This window comes from Oreochromis aureus, linkage group 15, assembly GCF_013358895.1.
Source record: "Oreochromis aureus strain Israel breed Guangdong linkage group 15, ZZ_aureus, whole genome shotgun sequence".
NCBI classification, from domain to species: domain Eukaryota; kingdom Metazoa; phylum Chordata; class Actinopteri; order Cichliformes; family Cichlidae; genus Oreochromis; species Oreochromis aureus.
Genome location: NC_052956.1, coordinates 18,284,883 through 18,302,576, shown reverse-complemented (window position 1 = coordinate 18,302,576; position 17,694 = coordinate 18,284,883). Strand labels below are relative to the sequence as shown.

The following is a 17,694-nucleotide window of genomic DNA, read 5'->3' as shown; positions in this document are numbered from 1 at the left end:
CGTCTGTGACAAAGAGCTGTAACCAAGTCAAGGGAAGTTTAATTATGAATTGACACAAAATGCAAAGAAAATTTTTCTCCTTGTGTTTTTCGCCTGAATACAGTCACATTAGAGCGCCACTGAATCATTTTGTTGAAGTTAAAATATTTTAACTCAGTGTTTAACTTTGATTTTAACTCTCTGTTTGGATCACCAGGTTCATCTCAGTTCACTTCATTGCAAAAGTTACAACATTGAGATGTTTTTATATATAATTAGTGCTGAGAGATGAGCCATACTAATCAGCAAGTCTTTGATTAGAAAAATTAATAGTTTTTTGTACCCTGTATGTAAACTGACTGAAGCAGTCCGTAACAACATTCTGCACAAGCATTTGGATGTTAATCTGGCTGTTGGTGCTAGCAGTGCTATCATTATCCACACTTGTGAAACTGATCTGGCCCTGTGTGTTTGTTATCCACAGTTCAAAGAGCTACAAGATTTGAAATATGGTTTAATTACTGAAGAATGTGATTAACGCTTCCAAATGGCTCGTACATACACACATAATATTTGTATAAACAATGTTTAGCCTTTTCCATAGAACTAAACAGTTTTGAGTTTTATTACTCATACATTTGTCAATTTTTTTCCCTCCTGTCTTATCCTCTGTTTATTAAATTAGTCATCAGGAACATAGCTTCAAGTGAATATTTAAATCTTTCAGAACTGGATAAAAACCAGTTCCCACAACCAGTCAGGGAACTGATTATATATAATATATCTTTCAGACATAAAACATATACAGTTGTGATTAGACGTTTGAATACACTCATTATTGGCATAAATGTCATGGTAATTTGGGGGGTTTAATGATTTCTTTGCCTTGTTCTGATGATTGACCACAATTGTCAGTTTCTCTTTTTGCCAGCATAAAAAGAATTTGTTTGACAGCACTCAATGGATTGATCAATACCCAGAACAATGGGAAGGTCTAAGGGACAAAGTGAAGATCTAAGAAGGAGAATTGTAGATGTACACAAGCTGGGAGGGTTTCTCGGAGGTATTTCTAAACAACTCAAGATTCCAAGATCATCAGTTCAAACAACTGTACAGCAGCAGAAACACAAGTTATTCAAATGAGTCACCACTTTTCCAAGAAGATTTCAACTCTCAGTTGGTTCAAAAACAACCCAGGAAGCACCAAGGCAATGTCAAGGCAGGCATGACCTTAGAACTGCTGGACCCCCAGCATCACTGTCCACAGTGAAACAAGTTTTACATCACCATGGACTGAGAGGGTGTCATTCAAGAAAAAGAAGCCCCTGCTCTAAAATCAACACCTTCAAGTTTGGCTAAACTGACAGCAAGTATGTTTGGATAAGTAAAGGTGAAGCTTTCAAATGTAAGAGCAATGTACCAGCTGTCAAGCATGGTGGTGGTAGCATCATTCTCTGGGACTGTTTACAGCGATACTGGTACATTGCAGAAAGTGGATAAAATAATTAAGAAAGAGGATTACCTGCAAATTCTTGAAACTTGCAAATGGTTGAAACTTGGATGCGATCGTGGCTCAAGAGTTGGGAGTTCGCCTTGTAATCGGAAGGTTGCCAGTTCGAGCCCCGGCTTGGACAGTCTCGGTCGTTGTGTCCTTGGGCAAGACACTTCACCCGTTGCCTACTGGTGGTGGTCAGAGGGCCCGGTGGCGCCAGTGTCCAGCAGCCTCGCCTCTGTCAGTGCGCCCCAGGGCAGCTGTGGCTACAATGTAGCTTGCCATCACCAGTGTGTGAATGTGTGTGTGAATGGGTGGATGACTGGATGTGTAAAGCGCTTTGGGGTCCTTAGGGACTATTGAAGCGCTATATAAATACAGGCCATTTACCATTTATTTACCACTGGGTGTTCCAACAGGACAATGATTCCAGTCATACATGAAAACTGGTTTTGGAACAGATAAAGCAGGCTAACATTAAGTTTCTGGAATGGCCATCCCAAAGCCCCAACCTCATGTTGAAAATTTATGTGCTAGGCTTAAAACTCTGGTCATGCCATAAAACCAACCAATTTAAATTAACTCTACCAATCCTGGTAGGAAGAGTGGTCAACTATCCAACCAAAATTATGCCAGAGGCTTATTGATGGCTAACAAAAGCATCCGGTCGAGGTGCAACTAGCTAAATCACATTTAACCAAATATTAGTGGGAGTCTATGTGTATATTTGAGCTTGTATGTATATTTTTGACCCCGTGCAAACATCACAGTGAACCTGTGTGAATTACAGAAAATCCAAAATAAACTGAAACTCATGCACTCAGTATTTTTTTTAAAGCCAAATAAGATATTAGTTTTTTCCATCCAGAAAAAAACAATTGTTCAAAGAAATCAATAAATTGTTAAAAGTTTTTTTTTTTTTTTTTTAAGTGCTGTGACACCTATGACCTTGATAAACACAACTGTATACCCAGATCTCAGTGCCATTTCCATTAGCCTGATATTCCATTGGTCCTGTAGTTTATCTGTCTCCTGAAGTCTGGATGTGTTTCTGTGAAAGCCTCCTGCTTCTCAGCACAACCTTAATCAGGCAGCAAAACATAAAAAATGTCAGAGGAAGAGAAAAACTGGCAAACACTTTCTCTGCATGGACCTGTTTCATTTATGCACGGTCCATCTGATAAATCTGTGTCCATGTGTCGAAAGTGTTCCAGATGAAAAGTGGGAAACAGGCAGTTTGACAGTGTTGTGAAAACATCGGGTTTGCTGACTGAACTGTTATTTTCATTGATCATATTGAAGGTCATGTAAAATAAAAGATTAAAGCAGACTGTGGTATTATGACAGTGCTTATAAATTAAATTTAAAAGCATAATTTAACAAATACACTAGTCCACACTGGAACACTTAAACCTCATGCTGTCATATTAGTCCTACTGGCATGAAGATTTTTTTGAAGAATAACCACGTACAGCATATAAAACGAATGCTTCAAAAGCTGTAATGTTTTAAAATGAATGAGCTCCTTTTGTTTTTGTTCCTTAGTCTGCTCACTTTAAATATGCTATTCAGCTAAATCATCCTGAGACTTGGCATTATTATTTTAGTATATTTATCATTATAGATAATTAATGTAGAGTGCAGCTCCCATACTGCTTTGAAGACTCTGACCCACATTTTCCTGTGAGTTGTAACTGAGAGATGACTTTATCACCTAAAATATAGGGCAGGAATCGGACATGAATTGGGGTAACAGCAGATATCGTCATAACATCATAGTCCTATAAAATCTTCCTGATGTTAACAAGCATTGAACTACTTGGCAGTTATGAAAACTGACCAAGTGGGATTATTAATGACCAAGTTATATATTTATGTTTTGAGCTTTTGTGATAGTTTAAATCATAAACCATAAATTTGTCATGTAACTTCTCCAAAAACCTTTCACAGTTTTGGCCAGGTTAAACAGAAAGTTGCGTGGTCTAATTTCTGAAATTATAGCCTTTGAGTTTATCATAATTTTCCACTTTTAATCACTACATTGTGATGTTTTCTGTGAAGACTCACAGATGTCCCGGAGTACATGCAGTATGACAGCCAAACAAGGCAAACCATGGACCAATATGCTGCTTTCAGGGACATTTGGACAGTGTTTACATCCCAGTTACCCAAATACTGGCTCCATTGTCATGATCTGTGTGGGGATGAACAGCTGGTAGATTTCAGATGCAGGGGCAGTTTGGGGCAACACATCTCCTTTTCTAAACAAGCAAATGTGGCATAAACACCTTTTTGCATGGCTGAAAACCATAAATCCATTTGATCATTATAGAATATCTATCACAGATAAAGGAAGCAATGGAGCCATTAAGAAAAAAATCTTCAAAAACATAAAATGACTTTGAGGGTTTAATATGCTGTTCAGTTAAACTGCCCAGAGACTTGTCATTATTATTTCAGTATATTGAACATTATAGATTATTAATGTAGCGTGCAGCTTCCATATTGGTGTGACAGGACTGACCCACATTTCTAATTATGTTATGACTGAGTGATGATGTTATCACATTCACTACAGGGCAGCAGTTTACAGTCAGCTTCATATAGTTTTCACACTCTGATTAGTCCATAAGGTGAGAAATAAATTAGGGTAATCACAGTTTTATTATCCTGTTTCCTTAAATTTATTCATGCATATTTTAAAATTTAATCTCTAGCTGTCTTCATCTTGTCACTGTCTTGACCTATTTTCCTGCTGTAAGAAAGAAAGGGAAAGTTGGAAGTGTTTGAAGTGTAAAGGTTGCCTTAAACTTGGTTAAAGCTTATTTAACTTTGGTGTTGTGAGCCTGCCGTCCTGAACTTTCTGTTTTATACGAATTCTGTGCTTGTGTCAGTGGACAAATGCTAAGTAGGGGTGCACATATTTATAACAGAAAATAATTTGATCCCCTGTCTGAAAAAAGGCAACAAAAAGAGACACAAAAGAGCCCCTTTTTTCTTTTATTTTGTGTTTTCACATCTCTCTATGGTAATTCTGCATCTAATGTGGTTATCTCTCGAAGTTTAATGCCTCTTGTTTTTGGTCCTTATGGTTGAATTGCGTCCCCATATAGTTGCTTTGTGTGATTCTTGTTTTGTTTTTTGTTTTACAGTTTTGTGTGTGTTTTTAGTTATTTTGTAATCGTTTAAATCATTTTTAAAATTTATTTGTGGTCACTTGCATCTTCAGTCATCTCCATAGTTGTCAGTGCGAACCCATCGAGGGTCGCCAGTGAGATATTAAGGAGGCTGCTGACTGATTAACAGCTGTTATTTAGAGCAGAGTATCAGTGATGACAGCCATTTTCCCATCCCTGGATCACGCATTAACAGTTTTATCGATGAGTAACCGTTCAGACGCCTTAAACCTTTTGCCAAATCTTCTCTCAGGAAGCTTGGGATGACTTTTGGTTCAGTTCTGACCTTGGATGCTCACATTAAATCTCTGGTTCGCTCTTGCTTTTATCAAATAAGACTTATTGCAAAGTCGAGGTCCACTGTGTCATGCTCTGAATTGTAGATTGCTACTCGTGCCTTTAGTTCATCGCCTTTGTATTTTTAATTCTTTTATAAATGTGTTTAAATCTCTTTAAACTTTTTAAAACGTTTTATCTTTAGATTTTTAGCGTTTTAGTTGTGAGCTCAAGTTTTTAGTTACTTTTAAGTTTAATGCATAATCTGCGTGAGAGTGAAATGAAATGTTCACTAACCCTCACTTGAAGCCGAGAACCTCCAAACATCTACAATTGTTGCAAAACTAAAGCATCAGGGACTTCCTGAAAGCTCCAGCGATTCCAGTTTTGCAAACAGGAACCAGAGATTATAATGTAAAACAATACTGCCAAATGGTCTGCTTACCAGCTGGAAATGTCTATTTTATTACCGGATACAAACGATCTCATCCACAGTTCTGCGAGGAAGCAGTGTCAGTACTTTGTGTTTCACAAGACACGAATACAAACTTCTTTGGATAGGATGATTTGAGTGATTCTTTGGAGATGAGAAGAATTTGATCAATCCCACTTGTCTCTGAAACTTTTGACCTTCTAAACTTTCTAGAATTTGAAGCACAAACAGATACGCAAAGCTGATTTGCAGCTCTCACAAACTTCAGCTGGTGATTTAAACTCATGAGCAGAATTTGTTCAGAATTTCTTTCTTCTCTTTGGCTCCAGTTGTATCACTTCTAACATGTGCACATAGACAACAGGGAAAGTGGTGCATAAATGAACCAATCGGAGGTTGCTCTGTTGGTATTTGAGTCCAGATGTTATTTTTTCTTCTTCCAAATATATGATTAAGTTCAATCATAAAACCCATTAAATTCCAGGACGTTTTCATGTTTTCTTCAACTGATTGCACATCTTGACCATTTTTTAACTTAAAGTTTCATCAAATCTATCTTTTTAATTCTTCTTACAGCAGTATGAGGAAAACAGAACGGCTTTATAAAAGCAGGTCAGGAAAAAAAGACAACAGGAGAGAAGAAAACCGCAGAGACACTAGGGTCTGTGTAGTTCAGAAATTATTAATCAAGCGATAGTTCAGGCAGTTCATGAAGTTAAGCTCAGCTGCAGTCCCAGCAGATCAGCTCATCTCAGTGCCAGCCTACATTAGGTGATGGTTTGGCTCATAAAATTCTACATATCCATTTGGGAAGTATTATTTAGAGCACTGTATTTGAGTTGCTTTACATTGCCCATTGTTGCTTTGCAAACCGCCTCTGCCACAATTCCTCCTTTTCATGTAGTGTCTGCATTAATTCATTTCATCTCTGATGTCACTGATGTTCTGTTCTATGCTGGGGGTTTTGTTTCTGCTCTGCCCTTCAGTTTTCCCCACAGGCTTACAGAAGGTCAGGAAAGTCTCACAGCAGATCCGTGGCAGCAAATGTTACTTACATCAGATAAAAACATCAGTCTCCTTTCTGGATAATTTTTTAAAACGTGTCTTTTTTTGTAATCCTTCCTCTTCTTTTCTGTGCAGGTACTGGTCTGATCTGGATGGATGATGTCGCATGCGCAGGGACAGAAGACACTATTCACCAGTGTAAGTTTTCCGGTTGGGGCAAAACCAACTGTGGCCACGTCGAGGACGCTGGTGTGACCTGCACCGTCTGAACTTTCAGGATCCCAACACTGCTGCAGCTGCCAAGTATCACCCAAACGCTGCCTTAAACTTCAAGTGCTGAAAGCCCTGCCGTGTGCAGCAAGAGTGTCATATTAGTAGTATGCTGCCTACTTACCTATAAAAAAGTGCCAACTCACCTGATGCATGAACTTAACCTGCAGCTTGGTTAGAGGTTCATGACTAAACATATCTATATGAGCCACAGGATTGAAACACCTGTGCAGCCTTTGCCAACAAAAAAGTGATGTTTTCATTAACTCTACAGTATGAGCTGAAGGATGATCACATGACAGGATGCTTCATGAGGCTGAACTAAAGGGCAAAGGTCAGCATTTACAGGAATGGAGGCTCACCACAGACCAGGTTTGCTGCTTTGACATCCACGAGAGGATTGTCGGATCTGACAACGTCATCTACATTTCCACTTACTAAAGAGCTGAAAAGGCATGTAATGGAACTGACAGGACAGTCTCTGGAGAACTGGTTTTCATATGCAGGCAGCTGCTCTTCACAGTATTATTTAGCAATGGCTTTTGCTCAGTATACCACAGTGTTGCCTTATTACACGTTACAGCAATGCCCAAGTAGGTAACTATTTGGTGGTTTGCAAACCAGGCGATGCCACAAAATCAAACTAATCGCACTTTTTCAAGTTTTTTTTTTCTTGTATTTGAATGCAAACTAAAGTACTGTTTATATTCACCATTTCTCAACGAAGCATGCTTTTCTTTCAGATCTGTTTATACCATTCCATTCGTAAAGCAGCTGCAAAACGAAATTTTGAATTATTCTAAATGAAGTTTTGTTTACAGCATCCTGTAGATACCCCTCTTTCTGCACTTAGGGTCCAGTAAACGATCAAAAGTGCTTGTAACGTAGTCAAAAAGTCTCACCACTTTCACGCTTTTCCAGTGTATAGTTACTGAGGGCTGCGTCTGATGATTTCAGATCCAACAGTGTGACATTTACACTTGCTTGTGGCCATGACTGACTATCTGTGAGGAGATTTAAGTGGAGTTTAAGGCTTAAACTTTTTTGTATTTCTGTCACTCTGCATGGTCCTTAGTGATTAAAGCTCCATCAGGTATCTAATAGTGATTTTTTTTTTTTGAAAGCTTAAGCAATCTGTTAAATCTGCATTCTGGCAAAGATTTTTAGCTGATTCTTTGAGCTTAATTATTTTTTTTAGCAGCAGCATCATTTCCAGTTGCATGGTGGTATCTATTTTTATCCAAAAAGCCCAACAAATGTTAAACCTAACAACAAAGAGTAAATCAAATAAAACATTTCACAGCCAGAAACAAAGCTAAAATCACCACACAATTTGGATGCTGGTCATTTACTCATCAGCTGAACGTTGCTCAGTAGTGGTTTGTGTAGCAAACAAATAAGCAACTTTGAAAGGCAATAATATACAAGCAGGGTCTGTTTTTGAAATCCACAAAGAGCCCCCCAAAAAATTTTGTTTGTTTCTGTCATGTGTGCATCCTTCAAACTGCAAATCACCAACCTGTGCTTACCGTGGGCTTCTATATTTATGCAAAAATTTATAATAAAATCATTAAATAACAACTTCTGGAAAGAGTTAACAGTCACTCCTGTTGACAGATGAAGTGACGATGAAGAAGAACAGATGAGTATAAACGGATGCATGGAGGCCTGCCCTGTATGATTTATAACTGTGGGTCTGTCAGTGTTTACTGCCAAAAATTGGCTTGTTTCAGCAATAACATGCATACACACACACACACACACACACACACACACACACACACCTCACTCACATGAAAACATCAGACCAACCAAAATGGACCTTTCTCCCACATTTTTACCTCACTCTCAGTGGAATTTCAGCTTCACGGCTGCTTTCAAATCCAAAAACTTTGTACCTCCCAGGTTTCCTCATCATTGCTTCGGAGCCAGCAGAAGACATGGAGCGGCAAGCTGGAAAAGAATACACGCAGAAACCTGAACACACCCATGTTTTATATTTGAAGTTTGGAAAGTTTTTTTATGCACCTTAAAAATCTGGCAATCTCACAAACCTCAAAAGACTGAAGTTAAATTCTCTCCGGCCTTAAAATCTGTGAGCTGTCTTAGATTTGTCCCACTTACTTTTTATGAAAATCAATCTGCAAACTTGGTGTCTGGATCCAAGAGAGCAGAGGAAAAAATATTTTGGAGATGAACTTGACTTTGTTCTGCTGCGGCTAAAAATGGTTTTCTCTGCCCCATGTCTAAGTGCCTTGGTGTGTGTTGAGGTTTTTGCTTTAAACCGCAATCCTGCCACAACAAAAAAGAAATGAACGAACAAAAAGAGAGAGTCTGGGGAAAGAGAAAATGAGGTGATAAACCAGATTCAGCAAATTGATGTGGAAGCGAGAATGGTTGATGTGTTTTCTTGTACATTTTTCTGCAAGTATTGACAGGGTGACTCAGGACTCATGCATAATCAGGTTATATCAGTGTTCTTTGGCTAGCTGATCACATTAAATCATCACATGTGACATCTGCATTACATTACATACCTCCATTGTGTCTGCATAATAGTGAAAGGCAATGAAAACTCTGGGCTGCTGGGCTTTTTTTCATAATCACTTTAATATATGCAACAACGATTAAACATCTGTATTGTTGCTCATTCTATTTAATGATATATAACACATTAGAGGTCAAATAGTTTGTCAGCTAATCAGTACATTAACAAAAACTCTTCACATTATCTTCTTAAACTTTCTGTGTGACTGGATTTTGTATTTTTTAATATTTTATAGAAGAAACAACAACAAATAATCATTAGATAAATCACTAATGCCAATAAATGTTTCAACAATACAGTGTTCAGACCAAAGTTTTGCCTTTTGTATCTTTCACAAATACAGTTACAACCAATAACTGACATCTTCTTTTGTTGTTGTTTTCTACATTAAAGCAAAGGTAAATCTTTCAGCTGCAGGTCTGTACAAGCAGCAGTAAGTTTGTACTGCACACAGGCTTTTACTGCCAAGCATGATGGTTTTTTTTTTTTTTTTTACCTGTTCTTAAAATATTTGAAATATTGTGTTTGCATCACTTTGCATCTTTGACTTTCTATTTACTCTGCATAAAATCTAAATTTGTATCAATTTAATCTGGAAAGTAGACCATTGGATTGTATATAAAAGTGAGCATTGTGGCCAGTGGCATTACTGTTTTTGTGTTTTTGAAACTAGTCATGAAACGCATGGGAGGATCTGTCTGAGAAACTCAATGCTGAAGAAAGAAACCACATCCAAAGGCAGGCCCTGCTTTACTATTTTATCCTCAATGAAACTACAATTTAGAAAATAAAGATTGTACTATATTAAAAAAACAATACTCTGAAGCCGTGAATCTGGTAAAAAAGTGTTCACTGAGGTTAAAGATCTGCAAATAGGCTTGTAGACTTATATTTTCACCCCCTGCTGGCCATTAAAAAGAATGCAGGTTTGAGACTGTTTCACTTTTTCAGGCTATGTCACTGAATCCAGTCTGTGATTGCAGCCCTAAGCCACTCCCACACAAACACTGCCTGCATCGATATCATATAATGGAGATATTTTTTTATTGTAGAAATCTCCATAAATAGCTGTGCGTTGAAGAGTAAACTCCTGGCTGAATTTTACAGCAGATTATTTCATTCTCATTCAAATTCTTCTTAGACATCAGGCAGAAGGATATGTGGAAATTCTTTTCGGAGCACAGGAAGCGATAAAGCAAATGAAATGTGAAATGCTGCAGCTCACCATGACACTGAACCTCCTCAACACCCTCATCACGCATGAAAAATGGCCTCGCTGAGCTGTTTTTCTGACTCCACCTTATGTAATCCTTCACATTTCACAAATATATTAAATTAAATTTGCTAAAGAAAGTTGTTGCCAAAGTGGGGAAATGCCTATAGCAACAATAATTTGCAGTTAAAACAGGATCCAATCAAATTTGACATAGTAAAGTTAATAAACCGATTTAGAGTGTTAGAAATTTGAAATGCAAAATGGTTACATTTCTAGTTATATATTTATCCACAGATTAATGGAACCAATCAGAATTTTAGTTGTATAATTTCCATCCCATTCACAGGTCCATAAATGAAAGTAAATACACAGCTGTGCACTTTTTTGTGCACAGCAACATCTGTAGCTTTCCGTACGACTGTGTGGCGGCCAGGCCTCTGAGCTTGGGCCTGATGTCTCTCATTTATCTTCTAGAGGCGTCAGATTCAGCACTTTGGCTCCAGAGTTATTACTTTCTTTATAAAACAACAGCCAAAGATAACACCCTTGACTCCTTCCATATTTTTTCTCTCTGTTTGTTTGTCATCTCCTTTTAAAAAACCGATATGTTAAGTTAACCATAAAAACAAGCAAAAGAAGGTTGAATTTTTTTTAAGTAAATCATTTTGTCCTGGCATTAGTTTTTTAGAAAATAAAGGGCAGTTTGTAGTATACTACAGTATTTATACATGTTTTTTTATTTGTAATTTTAACATGTTTTTAATTAAAGTTACAGTATATCTTCATAGCATCCAAGTGGCAGTTTCTTCAGCTTTTCTTTCCAGCTCAAATTCAAATTGGATTTTGTGCCATTTCATTTCCAACTTAACAAACAAGAAGTAAAGGGACAAAAATTGCAATTTTTTTTAAAGTCAGTGACTGAACTGAAAAAAAAGCATATTGATTTTTACAGATCATATTCTCTGTATTTTTCAGCAGACTTAATTTCTTTGGACATTTCTAAATAAAAAGAGCTGCAGATTGGTGACAAAATAAATTTAAAAAACACTTAACCCCATATAGTGAAAGGATCTGATCGTTCTGTTATGCATTGCTTTTTCTTTGGTTCAAAAAGCAAGAAAATCACAGATGTAGGTATGTTGTGAGAGGAAGGCAGAAAGCCCAGACATGCCAGAGGAAACTTGGAGGAGTGGCAAAGGTGAAAGGAGACCCACGCTTTATTTGTAACTGAAAAACTGAACATACTGGTGAACAACAGCATCATATACTGTAGTTCAAGGGAATCAAACTGTGGGTGTTTATATAAGTCCTACAAATGATGAGAGTATTTGAGAGAACTTTTTAAAAACAGGCTGAGCCCTTCCAAAAACAGCAACTGCAGAGAAGAGCTTAAATTTACCTCAGATGAATCTAATCTGCTGGTGAATACATTGCAGGCTAATCATATACTACTACCTTATGGGTACAATTTATCAGGCAGAAAATGTAAACCAGTGTCTTCTACTGTGGGCTTTCTTTTCTTGGTTATGTTTATCTTGACTCAGTTCAAGGTAACTGTCTGAGCTGCAGTGTGTTAGACATCAGCAGAGCAAAACTGCTGTGCTGTGATTAACTGGCTATTTAGCGACTCCTCTGATCTCAGATAATAGTTTGAGTACAAAAACACCCTCATGCCATTACTCAGAATACCCTTGGAAGTGACCACATATTGCAACCATCTTGTAATGTTTTCTCATTTTCATTCAATTGCATTTAACAGCAAAAAAAACCTGTCCTTGTGGATTGTAATGTCTTGGCTGTGTTCTGTGTATCTTTTATAACACTGTGCAGCTCATAACAGATAGAAGAGCTTAGGAATTAAAAAAGGATTTCACCTGAAAACTCACAGAGCTTTTTACTTTGTGTACTGTTTATATGTGCCACTAAAATGCTGCACATGTACTGCTGAAATAATAAAATGTAGATTTGTTTAAACAGGTGAACTTCATTATTTCTGCCGATTTGTGGAGGGGAATTGGAAGCAGGAAATCGCTGCACGTCAGCAGGTGAAAAGAAAAGAGAGGGAGGAAGTTAAGTTGGACATGTGTGTGTGTGTCACAGAGATCACACAGCTGAGGCATGTGGAGGTGTACAGCACATAGGTGTTTTGACTGACAGCTTCTAGCTGTAATCACGTGTATGATTGTTTCCACATGTGAAACGGATGTAAAAATGATTGGATGAAAAATCCCCCCGTGGCCGGCAGTCTGAATAAAGGCTGTGAAGTCGTGTCAACATGGTTTCAGTTATCCTGCAGGAAAGTAAGACTTTAACTTTTTATTTGATACATCAAAGCGTGAAGGTATGCAAGAGGGACTACTTTTACACGCATGTAGACTATTGTACTGATGTTTCAAGTATATTTTTTTGTCTCTAACCACAAGATCAGATGTTTTCTGATAGTGAGTGAGGGTTTTTTTCCAGAGAGAGCAAATGTTTTTAATATATTGATCATTTTGAGCCATTTTAGTTCACAATGGAGAGATCTGATGAAACTAAAATAATAATTTTAGTCAATTTTAGTCCATAGAATAGGCTGGAAAATCATGGGGAGACCTTTGCCTGTTCACATTTCTCTCTGGTGTGATATCACACCCCCATTGTGCCAATGAGGGTGTGATATCACACCCCCATTGTGCCAATGAGTTTAATCAGAGGATGAAAACTAACATTTTGTACCCGAAAAACTATTGAGTATGTATGCAGTCATTTTGTAAATGATTCTGAAAAAAAAAACCTTTAAAAATACAAGATAAATAATTGGTTCTCTTATATTTTTTACATACAGAATAATTAGCTAGTTCAGTTACAGAGCCAATGCATAACACCACCCACCTCAAAGTGCTTTATATCATCAGCTAGGCCATACAATACCAGAGAGAAGTCCAAAAATCACTCCCATTTAATAGGAAGAACCATTCAGCAGAACCAAGCTCTTAGGTTAAAGAAAAAACATAAAAGAGGAAGAACAATCAACAAAACACAGACTACAGGAGAGAGAGGGCATTGTTAATGACGTTCAGCAGTGGCACATAGACACGTGGAGAAGAAATGCTGTGTCCATCATGGGAAGGCCTCCAACAGACTGATGTAAGATGCATAACTAAGTGATGTTTCAAAAAGGAACACTTTAAGGCTAACCTTAAAAACACAGGGGACGTCTGTCTCCTGAATCCAAAGTGTAAATGGTTCTACAAAGGAACCTGAGACTTGAAGGCTCTGCCTCGCATTCTACTTTTAGAGGCTCTAGGAACGACAAGCAAGCCTGTAGTCGTTGATCAAAGTGCTCTACTGGGATAATATGGCACAGTGAGATCTGTAAGTTATCATGGCACATGATAATTCAAAACTTTGTATCTCAGGAGAAAGATTTTAACATTAGAACCACCTGTGTAATACTGTGTAGCTGACCTACCATAGATGAACACAAGACTTTGACAGTCATTTCTTTCAGGAGGTTGGAGCGTTCATGGATTGTTGTCAGCAGTTTGTGCCGTTAACACAAGGGACACTCCACAGTCACAGTAACAATAAATGCCAGAACCATAGACTGCATATAAAACATGAATGTAGCTTTGGCATTTGGAAAGTGAAGCCAGTAATTCAGCTTTCAGTATTCCTGATGGCCGTGAGGAGGGAACTCATTTGGTTTCGAAAATAATTCTTCTTCTATGGAAGTCTGGAAAACAAAGACTTTGATCCACAACCTCAGGAAACACTTTCCTGATGAATTCGTGGCCAGAGTCACTAGTTTCAAGTCTTATTTAATACAATGTGACTTTCATTGTATAAATTATGTTCTCCTTTGTGTAACTGACAACTTGCAAGCCTTTGAGCGTGTGCCTCAATTAAACAGTGAAATCCACACTCACTTGTCACATCCCAGATTCAACATGTCTAGACTGTCACGGCAAAAGTGCACAGCTTGAGGCTTCATAACAAGTTTTTGCAAACTAATGGATGGACTCACAACAGTGACAGTCTGTGGCATAATGTTGCTTTCTAAAGATATGACCGGTGTTTTGTTTTGGCTTTTTTTATATATATATTTTTCTCATTTTTTCTGAATTACAATATATGAGATTATTTTCTTGTTCATCCCATAAGAGCACTCAGTTTCATAACAAGAAACCGAGGGTTCTTCATGTCTGGTTCAGACATGAAATTAACCAAAACATTGGTCCAACTCATGCATTTGCCACAACAAAGAAGGCAGATGTTGTAAATTCTCCTCAGCATCAACTCCACATGCCATCGTCCCTATTCTTCATCTCATTACTTGGCATATATAATCTCTGGTTGTACTGTGGCTTTTTGGGGCAGGGAGACAGAGTGAACTATAAAGGGTTTTATACAAGCTGAGGAGTGGAGTTAAACTGGAAGGCAGTCTGCATGTTTGTATGGAAACAATTCTTTCATGAGTTGCAATTCTGTTTGATTCCAGATGTAAAAAGCCACAGGGAGAGAAAGATGCATATCAGTCTTGACACCTAAATCCAGGATGATGCTGCACTTGAAGTGCTATCCTAACCTCACCGAAAAGACTACATTTAGCAAAAGTATTCTCTGTGCATTTCTTTTCCTAAGCAATAATGATTCTGAACAAGCAGGATAGAAATTCTTCCAGTTATATTAAAGGATCCACATACTTTTGGGGAAGAAAAGTGAGTTAGGTAACTTTAAACTTTGCATATTTGTTGGTGTAAGACAGGCTGGTCTGAGTATTTCAGAAACTGTTGATCTGCTAGGATTTTCCCACACAACCATCTCTGGGGATTAAAAAGAGGAACATATGCAGTGAGCAGCAGTCCTTTGAGTAAAAATGCCTTGTTGATGTCAGAGGTCAGAGGAGAATGGCGAGACTGCTTCAAGATAATAGGAAAGCAGAAATAACTCAAATAACCACTCATATCAACCAAGGTGTGTAGAAAGACATCTCTGAATAACACATTGAATCCTGTAGCAGATGGTCTACAACAGCAGAAGACTACATCAGGTCCCAATATGAGCAACATTCAGAGGTAGGGTCAGAATTTTGCATAAAAAACACGAAAGTGTGTCTCCGTCATGCCTCGTTCAGGCAGTTTTGCTATACTATTGGCTGTAAATTACTTCAGGTGAATGGAATGTCTCTAAATGCTCATCTCAGCCAAAAAGCTAAGGATTTTTTTTAAAACTGTGAATCATGCAAAACCGCTCTGGAAAAATGCAGGAATTGTTTTAAAAAAGGGAAATGAGCATAATAAGTTCCCTTTGACAATAATTTTTTTTAAAAATCACAAATTATTATGATCCTACTTTAAGTCTAATCTCTGTACTCAAGTAATTACACTAAGTCATGCAAATGTTTTGTTTGTTCTTGACAGGGAAGCACGTTTTCTTTCTGGCTGCTTCTCTGTGGTCTGACCAGAAACTAACTCATCCTTATTCTAGAAAGTGAACCACAACATGTGGCAACAGAGCCCACAAACATGAGCTCATTCCTCTTGAGGGAAACTAGCAACTGAAAAAAACAGAGATAGAAAGAGAGAAAGTCCCAGTGTTCCTCTCCACATCCATTTGTCTTTGGACTACATTCCTGCTCCTCTTCCTCAAATGAAATGGTTATCCCTGCAAACAATGAGAAGACTGAGCTGCAGGAGCATCTGCAGCATGTGAAGTGGGACATGAAACAAAAATTGGCTCACAAGGTTGAGGTCAACTTCAGCATCAGCACATTCTTTGAGCCAAGGCGTTGGAGAGAAAGCAGGCGCGAACTGAAAGTGGCCCAAGTCTCTTCCTAACATGCTTTTATTTCCCACATACTTCGTGATCAGCAGGCCTCAGTATGTTATCAGGTAATACTGAGACAAACAGCTGCTTACGTGCTGAAATGTGGATGTATTATTTGAGAAAAGCATTACACATGAATCAGAAGAACAATACATTTTGACCAATAGGCTAACAATTAAAGTAAACTCATCAGTATTAAAAATACAGCTGGAAAGGTGAAATGTTCTTACTTTAAGAGCAAGTGCAGGCAGATATGTTGCAAAATGTATTTACTATCATAATTAAATACAAAAAGAAAGAATGTGCAGAAAAAATCTGAACTCTAAACTCACACCTATGATATTAATTTAAAAATCATAGTTGACCTTTTCGAGTTATTGTAACAAAAAAAGGAAAAAAAGTCTTTTCTGTGGCTAAGTCCTCAATTTTCCTTTATTCCTTGTAATGTTGTCAGTCTCCATATGAGTCACGTTGACCACGTGCTGTGTGCTTCATGCTTTGCTCTGGAATGTCAGGTTTCAAATTGCATGTACCCGATATTGCCTTGCCATGCCATGCCAGAGATATAAGATTGTGTGTAACTGTAAAATCAAATGACTATTATTTATTTGCAATAAAATAACATAAAACACACACCAAAGTACACACAGGACTTTTTATTAGTAAGTTACAATGCGGACACATGCACTGCCAAGGACATTTAAAAAAAAAAAATAATACTATGACATTTCATCATGTTTCAGTTAAACAAGTTAAGAATCAAGCAGTTAAGTAAGAAAAGATTTTTCTGTTTATAACAATTAGAACATGTATGATTGAACACAGAAGAAACATGCACTTTACTGCACTGCAACATAGAAAATTATCCTAAGTGTGAAAAACATATCATTTTCATTTGACAAACACTTGATGATACAAATGTGTTTGCAGTGACTGACTCACCCGAGTTTCTTCCAGAAGCCACAGGTTAACAGGTTAAAGGATATTTATTGTGTCACACAGCATGTTCTTTGGAAACTTGTTCAGCGCAGCGGTTTGAGAAAATATCACAGGCTGTCTGAGCGAGCAGGGTTTCCTTGATGTCATACCCTCCAGAGGCAAGTGCGGTGTTGGTGGTGCATCACGGTGTAGTGTGATGTACCGGGTTGTCAAAACCGGCTGCTGACATGACAGAACACTGCCCTCCTGCACCAGCCCAAAGGCACTTTCCACAAGGGGCTTGTCAGGTCAGGGATCTGGTAATGGACCCACAATGCCTCTGTAGAATCCACTCCTAAAGAAAACATCAATGACAATAATGTAAGGAAGAAGGTTATTATACTGAACAACAACTAAACTAAAAAGTGTGAAACAGTGGTGCATAAGTTAGAGACTGGGATGTATATATGTACATGACTGAGTTAGCCGTCTTCAGAAAGTGTAATGTTGTATGTAAATTAATACCTATTCTGACACATGCATGTATGAACAAATAGCAACATGCATTTG

General features: G+C 37.8%; 1 protein-coding gene and 1 long non-coding RNA gene across 3 annotated transcripts in view; both read left to right on the top strand.

Moving 5' to 3' along the window:
• Positions 1 to 12,369, top strand: part of scara5 (scavenger receptor class A, member 5 (putative)) — a 99,609-nt gene extending 87,240 nt beyond the window's left edge. Inside the window, exon 11 of one of the 2 annotated variants that reach the window (XM_039599170.1) lies at positions 6,497 to 12,369. In XM_039599170.1, the coding sequence (XP_039455104.1) occupies positions 6,497 to 6,630 (134 nt within the window). In that variant the 3' untranslated portion in view covers positions 6,631 to 12,369. The remainder of the gene's footprint in view (positions 1 to 6,496) is intronic. The other variant, XM_031726011.2, reaches the window with a different exon arrangement.
• Positions 12,370 to 12,411: 42 nt separating this feature from the next.
• Positions 12,412 to 16,839, top strand: LOC120433044. The gene is made up of 2 exons (XR_005608271.1): positions 12,412 to 12,695; positions 15,801 to 16,839. It is a non-coding gene; the product is annotated as an uncharacterized LOC120433044 (long non-coding RNA).
• The last annotated feature ends 855 nt before the right edge of the window (positions 16,840 to 17,694 follow it).